The 14,938-nt window shown below is 35.1% G+C and overlaps 2 protein-coding genes across 2 annotated transcripts in view; one reads left to right on the top strand and one right to left on the bottom strand.

The window, feature by feature from the left end:
- The window catches only part of LOC117327569 (vacuolar protein sorting-associated protein 13D-like), a 97,626-nt gene extending 95,794 nt beyond the window's left edge, over positions 1 to 1,832 (bottom strand). The window contains 2 exon segments of the mRNA XM_033884627.1: positions 262 to 397; positions 1,728 to 1,832. Of these exon segments, the coding sequence (XP_033740518.1) occupies positions 262 to 358 (97 nt within the window). The 5' untranslated portion in view covers positions 359 to 397; positions 1,728 to 1,832.
- Positions 1,833 to 2,259: 427 nt separating this feature from the next.
- LOC117327568 (polyphosphoinositide phosphatase-like) overlaps positions 2,260 to 14,938 on the top strand; it is a 29,179-nt gene continuing 16,500 nt past the window's right edge. The window contains exons 1-15 of the mRNA XM_033884625.1: positions 2,260 to 2,415; positions 3,134 to 3,232; positions 3,545 to 3,674; positions 4,205 to 4,370; positions 4,776 to 4,826; positions 5,227 to 5,432; positions 5,932 to 6,063; positions 6,271 to 6,371; positions 7,078 to 7,240; positions 7,542 to 7,639; positions 8,216 to 8,349; positions 10,898 to 11,008; positions 12,310 to 12,445; positions 12,686 to 12,744; positions 13,202 to 13,368. Of these exons, the coding sequence (XP_033740516.1) occupies positions 2,359 to 2,415; positions 3,134 to 3,232; positions 3,545 to 3,674; positions 4,205 to 4,370; positions 4,776 to 4,826; positions 5,227 to 5,432; positions 5,932 to 6,063; positions 6,271 to 6,371; positions 7,078 to 7,240; positions 7,542 to 7,639; positions 8,216 to 8,349; positions 10,898 to 11,008; positions 12,310 to 12,445; positions 12,686 to 12,744; positions 13,202 to 13,368 (1,810 nt within the window). The 5' untranslated portion in view covers positions 2,260 to 2,358. The remainder of the gene's footprint in view (positions 2,416 to 3,133; positions 3,233 to 3,544; positions 3,675 to 4,204; positions 4,371 to 4,775; positions 4,827 to 5,226; positions 5,433 to 5,931; positions 6,064 to 6,270; positions 6,372 to 7,077; positions 7,241 to 7,541; positions 7,640 to 8,215; positions 8,350 to 10,897; positions 11,009 to 12,309; positions 12,446 to 12,685; positions 12,745 to 13,201; positions 13,369 to 14,938) is intronic.

The following is a 14,938-nucleotide window of genomic DNA, read 5'->3' on the forward strand; positions in this document are numbered from 1 at the left end:
ACAACTTCTGATTATAAATTTACCTCTGGGTACTAATTGAAATCGTACACATCTATACATGGATACATATAATTTTAAATGCTTCCAAACTGAAATAAACAGCAGAAATTTGTAAATGTCCTAATCAAGATTCATCATCTTAGAAGACTTTTAATGAGGAAAAAAGTATTAATTAATTAAACATGATGTATGGACAGTATATAAACACTAACTATTTGATGCATGTATTTTTCTACTTGGCCTGTATGTTTGTTCACCTACCTTGTAGAAGGCCGATAGACAGCTGTGTGGTATTTAGATTCTCCACATATTCTCCTATATAGGTATTCAGTATCCATGCTGCTAAACCTTCAAGCATGGTGGTACTTGGTTCTACTTAGTCTTTAATATATCTTATCTGAAATTAAATTAAACTTCATGTCAAATTTTAATAAAAGTAAATAAGCTCAGTTAACTTACCTATAACTGATAATAAATGAATCATAAAACAAGTTATCCAGAACATAATAAAAGTTTTGATTATCTATGACAAATAATAATCATAACATTGCTCAGTGGCTCAGGTCAAGCAGACCTCATTGGTAGGGCTATTTAGATCTCCATCCCTTAAAAAGCTTGGCTTGTGCTATATTGATCCTTTTCTAATTGTATAAGTTCATTCATTTAACCTCCTTCATTCCTACTGATAAGTGCATTGTGATCTTAACTGTTAACTATTTCATGTAAAATTGTGAAATAATGTAGCATGCCACTTTTTACCTGAATTATCAATAAATGTTATCACGAACTCCTTTCTTTCCCAAAAAATTAACTTGACTGGATGTTTCTTCTTCATTCTGAATCAATTTTGTCAATGCATGTGCATGAACAGAAGTTATATTATCAGTTTTGGGTACTGAACCCCTTTTGGATCCTTGTTCTAAACTTACATTAAGATAATGTTTTGATCAGACTCCAATGGTTGAACTTGAGCAAGATATAACACACGTTTTCAACTTTTTGAATGCAGTTATTAAAATGAAGCTTGAACTTACATGTGTACAGTGGGAAACATCCAGTAAGCAATTGTAGAAGCAGACACAATTAAATAATTACTTTTCTCTGTAATAAAGCCATATAACAACACGAGTGATATGCCAGGCACATGGGGTGGATATATATACAGGTTCTCTTAAACTCTGTAAATTGACTTGTAAATTAAAGGTGTAAATCACATATAAACAATTTATGCAAGAAGGGATATGTTATTACATATTAATATGTTGGTTTTTTTAAATCAATAATATTTGTTTCCAAGGTCCAATCATGTCTTCAGGAGGACCCAGATAATCTACCTATATGTGAATTATATATCTATACATGTCTCACAGGTACACGTATCCGCCGATTACAACAAAATAAATGAAAACAACATCAAAAGTAAATCTGGTACCCATTAAACCTAGCGAATTTCATAACAGAAGAGCTGCTTATTTAGACAGTCAATTGCGGAAGTCTTACACACCAATACCTACTTATAAGTTACATGTACTTGACATGTGCACCTATATAGCTAGGCTTTAAGACCTATCGCATCTCCGTTTGCCTGGGGGAGCCTGGCATGGGTTACCCACCTCACCTGTCTGTGTACATATGTACTGAAATTTCTGCTGTGGGGAACTTCTCTAAATCCAATTTTCGTTTTCTGAAAAAAAAGTCGCCATTTGTTCATGATAAGAGTAACTTACATTTATATTTCGTCATGCTTGCTTGACTGATGTATGTAAGGTATCTACGCATGATTAATCGGCAAAATAATAATCCATTTTCTGTTTGCACAACATGACCTTCTGGTTAAGGGGAGATAATTGTCAGTGCGACTAACAACAATATATTGTTTCGATGACTGTCTAAGATTTCCGGATAGAAGGAATTGTGAAAGTGTTTGTGAAAGTATTTCCAGGCTTACTCAAAATCGAAAAGTAATATTTTACAGTAGGAGGCCTATGTTGTCCATTACATAATTTATAGGTTTTCTTTATTTCGCTTTATTTTTTTTTTATTATTATTCTCAGATACAGTATCACTTATTTTTAATCATTTCGGTGTCGTTCAGTATACTCTACAGATATTATATTTGAAATTTAATAAATGTAAGTATATGTGCATCGTGTACCTACTTGGTAGCTATATTTCTATGATTTGATATAAAAAAATAATTTTAGAATTATTTAACAAAAATTCCTACCGGAAATTGATGTACATTTTTCTATTATTAGTGTGTGCCTTGATCAGCGTCAACCAGAAGTTTTATGTCACAGGACAGACGGTTTTTGTTTATATTTTGTCACTTGTTTCTTTAATTTGAAGTTTCTACTTATGGAATGTCCCATCATTTCACGAATACAGAAAGTCATCCTCTATGAGACGAAGGCAGTAAGCAGACATCAGATTGTTTAATTAGATTTAAAGTCTGGCTGGTTCGAGCAGCTCTCTTGAGTTTTAGTCACTCATCTGTTTTTAGTGTTTATTGTTAAACTGATAGTAGGCCTACCTGAACATCTATACCTCGTTTGCTAAAAGTGATATCACAGTATACATCCAAGATAATACAAGATTAATAAGATATTTCTTTTTATATCTACTTTTTGCCAATTTCTATATGAAACAAATACAAAATAGTCATCATCATCATATCATCATCATCATCATCATCATCATTTGATATGATACCAAATTACTAAACAGGCTAGTACCCGGTACAATATATATATTTATGTAGGTGATACAATATATTAAAAAAGTGCCTTTGGACTATATTGGGCATTCAGAATATACTTAAGGTGCTCACCTCCAGTACTAGTACTAGTGATGGTTGCTGACTACTTGGAAAATTAAAGGAGAGCAGATGTTTTTGGACGGGGGTTTAACTGACAATTTCTGTAAAAAAAAGAAAAGTCTCCATTCTGAATAGAAAAAGGATGGTATATATATGAGGCTCCCTCAGAATCATTATCGAACAGATTTTTCCTGCTGGTAGCGGGCTATTCTATCTTGCAATTTAATTTAGTACACATGCACATTGATGTGAATCATGAAAGGTAAAATTGCATTTATGTCTACTACATTATACATAATTCATTCTTTTTAAAAGAGGTTCTACGTTGTGGGTTCAAACAAGACAGAAACATGTTATCGTGTCTTAAAAGTGGACAGAACGGAGCCAAAGGAACTGGTCATCCAAGATGACAAGGTATAGATAAAGGCTGAACCAGTAAAATAAAAAGTGTTAATTGAAAAAAATTCAAATACAATATTGAGGCAAACAATTTCTGCATGTGTAATTTTGGAATTATAATATGTTTCGGAGATAGAAAACCATTTCTACAATATGCATATACATGCATTAGTGTATAAAATATGTTAAATCTATTACTTTTATTTCATAACAGAAGCCTATTTACATGCAGTTTGATAAAAACATAAATAATATGTGCATATACGTTAATTAATCTTATAAACATTTATTTACTAAAAAAGTAACAAGTTTATTTTATTTTTAAAGGCAGAATACTCCATGGTTCAGATCCGAAATCTGTTGACAATGATCAAACATGGTAACATAAATAAGGACTCTAAGCTAAAGGCTGGAGACTCACCTCTGGCCAAATCTGTCTCAGCATTTGGTATATTTGGTAAGTATTCAACACTGTAGGAATCAACTTGAAGACACTTTATAATTAATTGAGGACAATGAAGAAAATTGTGAGTGGTCTCTAAACAAACGGTAAAGGTATTTTTGAAATCCTTTAGCTACATATATTCATGATATTCAGATGTAAAGGACCATGTGGTGAAAACAGGAAACAGGAAAATTTATACATTTATTGTTAAAAAAACTCTGAAAAATTCATAGATAGATGCTATATTTTCATTATTATTTTCATATATATGCTTTCTTGTAATTACATAATACAGCTGACCTCCCATTCTCTAATATGGGAAAGCAATTGGTTCTTTAAGATTGAAAAAAATATTAATCCCCAGGATGCTTATCTCTTCAAAGTCCAACATAGATAGTGATTTGTCATATAAGGAGTCAATGAAGTCTTTTGTTATACAATCAGGAGAGTACTCTGTATGTAAGTCTTCATCAGTTAAAATTTCTTACCCTCCTTGATTTCCCAAGGATTTTGAATTGTGTATTGGTCATATATCTTTGAAGGATTTGTCCGATTTCTGGAAGGATACTATATTGTGTTGATAACAAAGCGCCGAAAGGCAGCAGTACTAGGACCACATGTAATCTACAAGATTGAAGATACAGCAATGATCTACATCCCTAATGACAATATTCGATCGTCCAGTTACAGCTACTCTGAGGAACAAAGGTTTGTCTTAAGGAGGTAGTGAGCAGGGTCTAACTACTCGTACAATTACAAGTCATTCATTATTAGGTCAAATAGCTCAATAGGCAGAGCGTTTGTTTAAATTCATTTTCAGCTTTATAAATGGAAACATTAATTTTGTGATGGGGCTGAAATATTTTGAATTCATTATAATTTTAGTGAAATTTAGCAGAATAATGCTAAAACATAGATATCTTATTGATCATAACTTTAATGAAGTGACAATATTAAAGAAAGTTTACTGAATTCTCATATCACGTTTACTGAATTCTCATATCAGTTGCAATGAATACACTGTATTTTCCTGAAATTTGATAGAGGCACTGTAAAATAATAATAAAAAAATTATCATGTACATAAAATAACATTATTTCCTTTCCCCCCCAGATATTTGAAGATGTTTCAGAGCATAGATCTTTCAAGTAACTTCTACTTCAGGTTTGTTTCACACAAATATATTACTTCATTTACTCTTATTTATCAAAAGGTCGGACATTTCTGACGGTGACCATGCATCAAATTTTTGTAACCATTTGAATTAACAAGTTGAATATAGATCCATGTAAGTTTTTATGTGTGCTGGGAGATATATATATAAAGGGAGAATATGATATTATTCAGTGGTCTGATATCTGTTGAACCATTAAAAAGGACATTACAGTAAATTGAATTTTTATAGCCATATCTAAAAGAACTTCAAGGAAATATTAATTATGCCATGTTTTTTTCATCTTGATTGCATGTGAATTTTACAAATGAAGCAACTGCAGAGAGAAGGATCTTTCACAGAGGTCTTGAAAAAGCAAAATGAAAGAAATGGTTAATATTTGAATTTCAGCTATAGCTATGATTTGACCCATACGCTCCAGTATAATATGACCACTGCGATTGACCCTGTGACCTTAGGTCAGCCAGAGTGTACTGAATCAACACCACCCTTGAAGGTCTGGGAACAATCTGAGTCAGAATCAAGGCAAAAAACAGCAGAGGAACAGAAAGTTGACTCTGATATGGGGCAATCAGCAGAGACAAATAAAAAGGAAGGTATGGAGACAAAAACTACATGACAAAAAACAAGGTACATAGCCATATTAATCATTATCTTCTATAACTTTAAATACGTGTATATACAATAGGAATTTATCTATAAAGCAGTACATAATTGTACATAAGGATTTTCTCTGACTTTGATCCTTTTATTTGTTTACATATATGATAATGGTTTTTTTTATTTCAAAGAGCTATCAGTAATTAAGACACAATAATCTGTAAATGAACATTATAATTAACTAATAATTGGTGACAATTGATAAATAAGTAATCTTTTGTCAGTTGAGCAAATTAGCTAATTGTACTTTTTAATTAATTCCAATAATTATCTTACATATGAAAAAACCTACAAATTCATTATAGAAAAAAATGTTTTTTCTTACTTTTATGGGTACATACCCAGTGGTACATGACCATTGCTGAATACAAAGTTAAATGCAAAAAAAAAAAAAATATTGATAATTCAGAAGTTATTCCCCCTTTTTTTTTACAGAAGTTATATATGGTGTGCGGTCTGTGCCAGAGGAGAAATATGTTTGGAACCATTTCCTTCAACGAAACTGTAAAGACATAATACACAGAGACTGGTTGATTCTTGTTACACATGGTTTTGTAGATCAGCGCAGTATCCTTTGTTTGGTCTGTGAAATAAAATCAGAGAAGCATGTATTATAAGATTCTAGGTATTTGAACATCTCATATTCAATGTAAAGCTGCAACAAAGGAAGGTATTGCAATCTGAATACCGTGAAATACTTGGTTAGATCCATGATAATGTCAGATAAGATAGATTCACAGTAACTGTTTACTATGACCCTTGACCTGTCTACAGATATTTGTGTTTACGGTAAACCTTTGTACCTGACTTTGATTGCCAGAAGGTCAAATCAATTTGCTGGAACAAGATTTTTGAAAAGAGGAGCTAACTGCAAGGTACACCCTTAAAAAATATCTCGTTCTCCTTTGTCATATAGAATAGAAATATCTGAACTCATTGCAAAGTTAAGATCTATGTTATGAAAGTGTTAAGGGAAAAAAAACCTTTGTGAATTTACCAATATCACCTTAAGGTAATAAACTAAAGATAGATTTTGTAAATTACCTGTGAGCTTTTTCACTTACTCTCATTGATTGTTATAGCCCTAATTGCCTTTTTCTATGTACATGTATATGATCTACATCTCATTGATTGTTACAGTCTTAATTGCCTTTTTCTATGTACATGATCTACAGAGACAATTTCCTGTTGATATTTGGTAGGTGTGTGTCCCTTGAGTATACCATGTTCTTTAATCATAAAACAATCCAACCTCTCTATAAAGGTATTCAGATGGTCTCCAGTGTATAGAATCGTCAACAAATTGTGTTACATAGGGAGCCAAAACAGGTGGCCATTGTTTAGAGGGTTGTATACAATAAATTGTGTAATATTAGTAATAGAAACAGGTGGCCTTTATATAAAGTAGATATAGAACCAAATCAGTGGCCATTATAGACAGATTTTGTTAGGTACATGTGGTCCTTATGGAGAGTTTGAACCAAATCAGTGGTCACTTTAGACAGGGTTTAGACATGTACAAGTAACCCTTTACGTACTCTGAGTTATGGAAGCCCATATCTATATTGTGTACTTTTATAGGGAGATGTGGCCAATGAAGTGGAGACGGAACAGATCCTTCATGATGCATCAATCACTTTCCTAGAGAGGGCTAACATCACTTCCTTTGTCCAGATGAGGGGTTCTGTTCCTCTCTACTGGTCACAAGATGTGTCAAAGATGGTCCCAAAACCTCCAATCATGAGTAAGAATACTTCATCTGTCTTAAGGACAACATTAATAAGAAGTATTTGTGGTTATTCATACTTTGTATTATCTATAATTTATCAAATATGTACATAAAGTACTTATCTATTGTCATTGATTATGTTCAATTGAATGTTGTAAATAATGTAAAATGTTTACTTCATAGTGATGATCTCTACTTAATGCTCTACTCATTCAGGGACATTACCTCTGTTTGAGACATCTAAAGAAGTGTCAATTTCCACATTATCTAGGCTTAATTATAGTTTCTCATATTGATAAATGATGCATGTTTCTAGTTGACCAGATAGATCCATATGCGGGTGTAGCAGGAAGGCATTTTAATGAGGTACTCAAACGTTATGGAGCACCTGTCATCATCTTAAATCTGGTCAAGGTAAGCATACAGTTTGTAGAGTCATAGTATTGCTTTCTCATCCAAAAATAATGTCTTCAATAATTTTCCTTCGTCCTTTTCTCCTGTTCTCAGTTTCTCTTCTTTGTTGTTGGTGATGAAGCAATATCTATTTCTAAAACTGATGAATATAACATTTTAGTAATAATTAAACTAAAAATTGTAATTATAGTTTTCATGGATCTGTAAACATGTAGCAAATCCAAGAATGCAAAATGTGCTCAATATATGACCTGTTTATTTTATTTACATGTATTTCATCATCCTTGGCCCCAGGTAAAAATCCTAATACAATTAAGTGATTGTGTGATTTTTACCTGGGCTAAAGATGCTATTTTATTTGCATGTATGCTCAATTAATCCATTCCAAATTCAGTTGTCAAAATATGAAAAAAATTTGAATCAAAATCCTAACAATATTGGAATTAGCAAATTCATTATTCAAATTATCGTAAAATTGACATAGTAACTGTAACATTACCTGGTAAGACTTATAAAATATGGAAATTTTGTTGATGATTGTAAACCGAAAATGCCTGCTTATTATGTTTTGTGTAGAAAAAGGAAAAGAAGAGACATGAGAGTATACTCACAGATGAGTACAAGAAAGCTGTCAATTACCTCAACCAGTTCCTGCCTCCTGAACACGCCCTCAAGTACATCAGTTTTGATATGGCTCACATCAGTAAAAAGTAAGGGAGTTTTATCTTCTCTGTAATTAAACCTATTACCACACTTCAGTGTGTTGCTGGAAAAGAATCTACTGTATATAGACAGTATCAGGAAACATTCACCCTCTAACAGAAAATTTGTTTTCAACCTGTTTGAAATACACCTTGATCATATAGGAATTATATAGTAAATAATGTAATTGATAAATATAACAATGTTGTTAATAAATTATTTAAATGAAGTTTGTTGTATGATATAATGTTATATGATAAATGATGTTTTTTGTATTGTATGGTATATATCAAATTATTAGCTCACCTGGTCCGAAGGACCAAGGTGAGCTTATGCCATACTGTGGCGTCCGTCGTCCGTCCGTCTGTCGTCCGTCCGTCCGTCTGTCCGTCAACAATTGACTTCTTCTTCATAACTACTGATCAGAATTTGACCAAATTTGGTCAGAAGCATCCCTATGGGGTGGGGACTCAAAATTGTACAAATAGGGTGGCTGACCCCCCAAGGGTCTGAGGGGCGGGGCCAAAAGGGGTCAATTTGGCTCTGTTAATATAAACGACTTCTTCTCTGAAACCAAGCAAAGGATATTGCTCCTATTTGCCTGGTAACATCACTATGGGGTGAGGATTCAAAATTGTACAAATAGTGGGGCTGACCCCCTAGGGGCCTGAGGGGTGGGGCCAAAATGGGTCATATAGCTATATTGATATTAACGACTTCTTCTCTGAAACCGAGCAATAGATATCGCTCATATTTGTCTGGTAGCATCACTATGGGGTGGGGATTCAAAATTGTACAAATGATGGGGCTGACGGGCGGGGCCAAATGTGGTCAATTGGACTACATTGATATAAACGACTTCTTCTCTGAATCCGAGCAATGGATATTGCTCATATTTGCCTGGTAGCATCACTATTGGGTGGGGATTCAAAATTGTACAATTGATGGGGCTGACCCCCCAGGGGCATGAGGGGCAGGGCCGAATGTGGTCAATCCGGCTATATTGATATAAACGACTTCTTCTCTGAAATCGAGCAATGGCTGTCGCTCATATTTGCCTGGTAGCATCACTATGGGGTGGGGATTAAAAATTGTACAAATGATGGGGCTGACCCCCCAGGGGCCTGAGGGGCGGGGCCAAATGTGGTCAATTGGGCTATATTGATATAAACGACTTCTCTGAATCCGACCAATGGATATTGGTCATATTTGCCTGGTAGCATCACTATTACGTGGGGATTCAAAATTGTGCAAATGATGGGGCTGACCCCCCAGGGGCCTGAGGGGTGGGGCCGAATGTGATCAATCCGGCTATATTGATATAAACAACTTCTTCTCTGAAATCGAGCGATGGATATCGCTCATATTTGCCTGGTAGCATGGTTATGGGGTGGGGATTCAAAATTGTACAAATGGTGGGGCTGACCCGGGGCGCCATGGGGCTGAGGGGTGGGGCCAAAAGGGGTCAATTTGGCTAAATTGATTTAAACAACTTATTCTCTGAAACTTAGCAATGGTTTGACTGGTAGCATCCTATTGGATTGGAGTAGGGATTAAAAATTGTATAAAGGAAGGAGCTGACCCCCCAGGGGGCAGAGGGCAGGGTCAAACGGGGTCAATTGGTCTAAACAAGTTTTCCTCTGAAACTAAGCAATGGATATCACTCACATTTGTGTGGTAGCATCCCTATGGGTCGCGCCAAAAGTCAATTTCATTTCATGGATTAATGCACTTTGTGGCATTTTTAGTATTAAAATAAAACCAATGTACATGTACCCATATATGCTTATGATATATATTGACATACAATGTAGCAATACCAGCAACAAATATACTCAAGCATCATTCTTGTTTCATATCTCATGAAACCAGGTGAGCGATACAGGCCCTCTGGGCCTCTTGTATAATGTTGTTATACGGGAGGTGGGAGATCCAACGTCCGTGTAAAAAGTTAAGTGTGGTTCTGTGTTACCCATAATGTTGTTGTATTATGTTTGGCTCTATTATGTACAATTTAGAAACCTTTAACTTTGGCCAAAGTATGTTAGCTGGTAGCTTTACACGATTGCGCTTTCATATTTCAACATGCGTGTTCCTTGTAATAAGACCTTTCTACTGGCACTGCTGCCTTGACTGTGATGTTTGACCTACCTGTAATAATTCTGAATCTCAAGCCATTGAGTGAGCTCTGTTGTCTTCTGACAACTCTTGTTCGGTTAAAGTTTTGGTGCCAGTTTCTTCATTGGTCTAGCACTGTGACATGGATATACTTGTGAGGTCTAACAAGAACAATATTGATAGAATTTCTGGTGTAACAGGAGAGGAGAAAATGTAGCGCTCAGACCGGGGTTCGAACCCGGGACCTCCAAACACTACCTACCTGGTCCTTGATGATCGACCCAGTCCATTCCTGCTACACTGGAAATGATTTCTGTGATAGGCATATTATGCATTTGTTTACTGTGCTGTTGTTATTCATGTTTAATTATAAATGTATGTGACAAATCTCTAGATATTAATTGGTCTTATGATTTAAGTTATATTTAATCCTACCAGTAAAGATGTGCTACAGAGAATGGTGAGCTTCGCAGGCAAGTGTGTGAAGCTATGTGGACTGTTTGTACACAAATCTAAGAAGGTTGGGGAGGAGTTCTGGCAGTCCAACAGGTAAAACAAAGCAATTGTCAGGTGCTTACTGCTTTGTACTTTTGTATAAATGGTGCATGCCAAATCATATTATGTGTGTTTTAATGTTGGTGAAATGTGTCATTCAAGGGCAAAAGGGAGTTAACAGTATTATTTACCTTTATGTACAATGTAAGTCAAGGTCATATCATTAAGCACAGGATAGGTCAAGGTTATATACTTCTGATTGTGATTATTTGCTATTTGTGTGAGTCATGTTTTTCATGATACAAATGTACGATATATTTGTAGGTCAAGATATGTTGCTTTTTTTTTAGGTAATCTGACCCAGGCATTTTCACATTTTTGACTTCTTCCCAAGAACCCTTGAACAATTTTCAATTAAAATTTTGTAGAAGCCTTCCATGGCCAAATGACAAGCAGATTTCTGAATTATATTGTTCCCAACCCTAGAACCTTAGGTACAAGGCCAAAAAGGGTAAATTGACTGAATTATCAAAAATTGTCTTCTCTAGACCCTGATATGGTTGAATCAACTATTTTTCATTGGATTGGGATGAAATTTGGTAAAGGGAGTTCAGGTGATTAAACAAAATGGCCATCGTTTACTTGCTTGATCTGATTGGTCAACATTTGAATATGGTCCAATTTTTAATAGTACCCATTGCAATTTTTACTTGTTACATATTTTGTATTTTCAGTGAAATTGCAAAAAGCAATGAAAATTCAGATGACCATTAAGGCCCTTGCGCCAATTGCTATTAGTTATGATCATACTGTTTACCGCTTGTGTTAGCCAAGTATTACCAGGGTGATTATGGACCTATTTGTGTTTGTTAACACTACATGTTAGAATCAGTTTTACAAAACCTATTCTCAGAAGTATGGGCAGTATTAATACTGATGATCAATTTTCATGCTACATGTGGCTTTAAGATTGTAATGAGATATTGAATGGTTATTTTTATAGTTTACGTGGACTTCGAGGTGTGAAAACCGAGTAATATTGATATTTTACATGGACTACGAGGTGTGAAGTTACAGTAATATTGAAATTAAATGGTTATTTTAATAGTTACGTTGGCTTCGAGGTATGAAAACCGAGTAATATTGATATTGAATGGTTATTTTTGTAGTTTACGTGGACTTTGAGGCATGAAAACCGAGTAATATTGATATTGAGTGGTTATTTTTGTAGTTTATGTGGACTACGAGGTGTGAAGACTGAGTAATATTGATATTAAATGGTTATTTTTATAGTTTAACTGGACTACGAGGTGTGAAGTTAAAGTAATATTGATATTGAATGGTTATTTTTGTAGTTTACGTGGACTACGAGGTGTGAAGACTGAGTATGGCAGTAAGCAGACAGGTGTAGCACGTACCAACTGTGTTGATTGTCTTGATAGGACCAACACAGCACAGTTTGCCCTCGGCAAATACGCCTTAGCTTATCAGGTATTAAGATCTTAATGTGCATGATCCCTAATTGAAATAATTGATGTGAAAAGATCAGTTACTTTTAATTAACACCAGTTGGAATTTAATACATAAACATATTATTTTCCCATTCTTTGACAAAAGTGTATTTATTTGGAAAGTCTGAGACTAGTGTACCCCGGGTAGTTTGTGAAAATTTTATTATAGACTGAAGTGTTCTCAAAATTTCACTACTAGTTTTCTTTTCTTTTTTTTCAGCTTTACATTCTAGGAATTTTAAAAGAACCGAAGTTAGAATTTGATACAGTATGTACTAAGTAAGTACTATGCTTTTTATCTCATCTCCCTGAGGTACAAGTGAACTGATGACCTGATGTAGCATGTTTTGCTCCAAATTTGAACCAAAACTATCTAATATATATATATCTTGTTGAATAATGAGCCAAATCTTAGGTAAATTATATGAAAAAATAAATACTAAATTATATCAAGAAGACATTACTTATTAGTCGCAGGGAGTCTGACTTAATAACTCTTTAAAGAAAAGTATATACAGCCAAGTCTACCTGTATCAAATGTTCAGTGTGGAAGTCCAGTTCTATAGACCAGTCCCTGACTGACACCCACACTCAATGACAAAGGTATTGATGCAACAGTTTTACTGTATTTATCCCAAGCCCAAGGAGACAAACATAAACAATCATTCATACACTTATAACCAACCATGGTCTTCTTGCTGGATTATGAATTTACTTTTAGCTGTTTGTGTTACAGAATGTTAGAACAGTTGTACGAGGATCAGGGAGACACTATAGCATTACAGTATGGTGGCTCACAACTCGTCCATCGTATCGAGGGCTACCGTAAAACTGCTCCCTGGACAGCCCACTCCAAGGACATAATGAACACTATTTCTCGGTACTACAGCAATACATTTGCAGGTAGGATGGTTTTAACTTCAAAATATTTTGTCTTAATTATTTAAGAGTATCAACATATTTCTTGGTTCAATAAAGGGAAAAAATATCACCCTAAGCTACAAAGTGGCACATTTTTGGGCTACTACAAAACCAAGCACTTGCTGCATGTGTCATCTGCTTATATGGACATATAAAATCCATTGTCATTGCTGTAGTGGCACACCCTTTGTCATTGATATAGTGACACACTCTTTGTCATTGCTGTAGTGGTACACTCTTTGTCATTGCTGTAGTGACACACTCTTTGTCATTGCTGTAGTGACACACTCTTTGTCATTGCTGTAGTGACACACACTTTGTCATTGCTGTAGTGACACACACTTTGTCATTGCTGTAGTGACACAATCTTTGTCATTGCTGTAGTGACACACTCTTTGTCATTGCTGTAGTGGTACACACTCTTTGTCTTTGCTGTAGTGACACACTCTTTGTCATTGCTGTAGTGACACACACTTTGTCATTGCTGTAGTGGCACACTCTTTGTCATTTCTGTAGTGACACACTCTTTGTCATTGCTGTAGTGACACACTCTTTGTCATTGCTGTAGTGGTACACTCTTTGTCATTGCTGTAGTGACACACTCTTTGTCATTGCTGTAGTGACACACTCTTTGTCATTGCTGTAGTGACACACACTTTGTCATTGCTGTAGTGACACACTCTTTGTCATTGCTGTAGTGACACACTCTTTGTCATTGCTGTAGTGGTACACACTCTTTGTCTTTGCTGTAGTGACACACTCTTTGTCATTTCTGTAGTGACACACTCTTTGTCATTGCTGTAGTGACACACTCTTTGTCATTGCTGTAGTGACACACTCTTTGTCATTGATATAGTGACACACTCTTTGTCATTGCTGTAGTGACACACTCTTTGTCATTGCTATAGTGACACACACTTTGTCATTGCTGTAGTGACACACACTTTGTCATTGCTGTAGTGACACACTCTTTGTCATTGCTATAGTGACACACACTTTGTCATTGCTGTAGTGACACACACTTTGTCATTGATATAGTGACACACTCTTTGTCTTTGCTGTAGTGGTACACCCTTTGTCATTGATATAGTGACACACTCTTTGTCTTTGCTGTAGTGGTACACCCTTTGTCATTGCTGTAGTGACACACACTTTGTCATTGATATAGTGACACACTCTTTGTCTTTGCTGTAGTGGTACACTCTTTGTCATTGCTGTAGTGACACACACTTTGTCATTGATATAGTGACACACTCTTTGTCTTTGCTGTAGTGGTACACCCTTTGTCATTGATATAGTGACACACTCTTTGTCATTGCTGTAATGACACACTCTTTGTCATTGCTGTAGTGACACACTCTTTGTCATTGCTGTAGTGACACACTCTTTGTCATTGCTGTAGTGACACACTCTTTGTCATTGCTGTAGTGACACACACTTTGTCATTGCTGTAGTGACACACTCTTTGTCATTGCTGTAGTGACACACTCTTTGTCATTGCTGTAGTGGTACACACTTTGTCATTGCTGTAGTGGTACACCCTTTGTCATTG

The sequence above is a fragment of the Pecten maximus genome, chromosome 5 (assembly GCF_902652985.1).
Source record: "Pecten maximus chromosome 5, xPecMax1.1, whole genome shotgun sequence".
In the NCBI taxonomy this organism is placed as follows: domain Eukaryota; kingdom Metazoa; phylum Mollusca; class Bivalvia; order Pectinida; family Pectinidae; genus Pecten; species Pecten maximus.